General features: G+C 38.7%; 1 protein-coding gene across 1 annotated transcript; it reads left to right on the top strand.

The window, feature by feature from the left end:
- LOC141673833 (putative mitochondrial protein AtMg00860) lies at positions 1-845 on the top strand. Its single transcript, XM_074480566.1, has 2 exons — positions 1-65; positions 170-845. The coding sequence occupies exons 1-2, from the start codon at positions 1-3 to the stop codon at positions 843-845; spliced, it is 741 nt and encodes a 246-aa protein (XP_074336667.1).

Consider the following 845-nt stretch of genomic DNA (forward strand, 5'->3'; position numbering starts at 1 on the left):
ATGATATATAAGACGGCCTTTAGAACACATCAAGGATTGTTTGAATTTGTGGTTATGCCATTCAGGTTGACAAACGCTCCAGTATCCTTTCAATATTTAATGAACGAAGTGTTCTCGGAGTACATTCAAAAATTTGTGCTAGTTTTTTTGACGACATCTTGATATACAGCAAAAATTCTCAGGAACATGAAGACCACCTCAAACTGGTTTTTGATAAATTAAGAGCACACCAGCTGTTTGTAAAGATGATTAAGTGCGATTTTACTCAGCCCAAAGTCGAGTACTTGGGACACATAATATCAAACCAGGGCTTTGTTGCAGATAATAAAAAAGTAGAAGCTACGAGAGCTTGTCCTACTCCAAAAAATGTCAAGTCCCTCCGTGGTTTCCTTGGGCTCACAGGTTACTACCGCATGTTCATCAAGGGTTACGACATATTAAGCAAACCACTTACACTGCTTTTGAATAAAGGAAAATTCTCTTGGGATTCGGAGGCTAAAATAGCATTTAACAAACTCAAGGAAGTAATGTCCTGTACTCCAGTTCTTGCGCTCCCAGAATTCTCCAAACCTTTAATCATTGAAACAGATGCAAGCAAGCTCGGTATTGGGGCCGTCATGATGCATGATGGGCAGCCGATAGCCTATCTTAGCAAAGACTTAGGACCTAAACACCTCAGTTTATCTACTTACGAAAAAGAGTTGCTGGAAGTTATTATTGCAACTCAAAAGTGGAGGGCTTACCTATTGGGCCACCACTTTATCATTAAAATGGATCAAGAAGCTATAAAGCACATTACGGAGCAAAATATTACTACTAGTTTTACAACAAAAATGGTTATCTAA

The sequence above is a fragment of the Apium graveolens genome, chromosome 7 (genome assembly GCF_009905375.1).
Source record: "Apium graveolens cultivar Ventura chromosome 7, ASM990537v1, whole genome shotgun sequence".
In the NCBI taxonomy this organism is placed as follows: Eukaryota; Viridiplantae; Streptophyta; class Magnoliopsida; order Apiales; family Apiaceae; genus Apium; species Apium graveolens.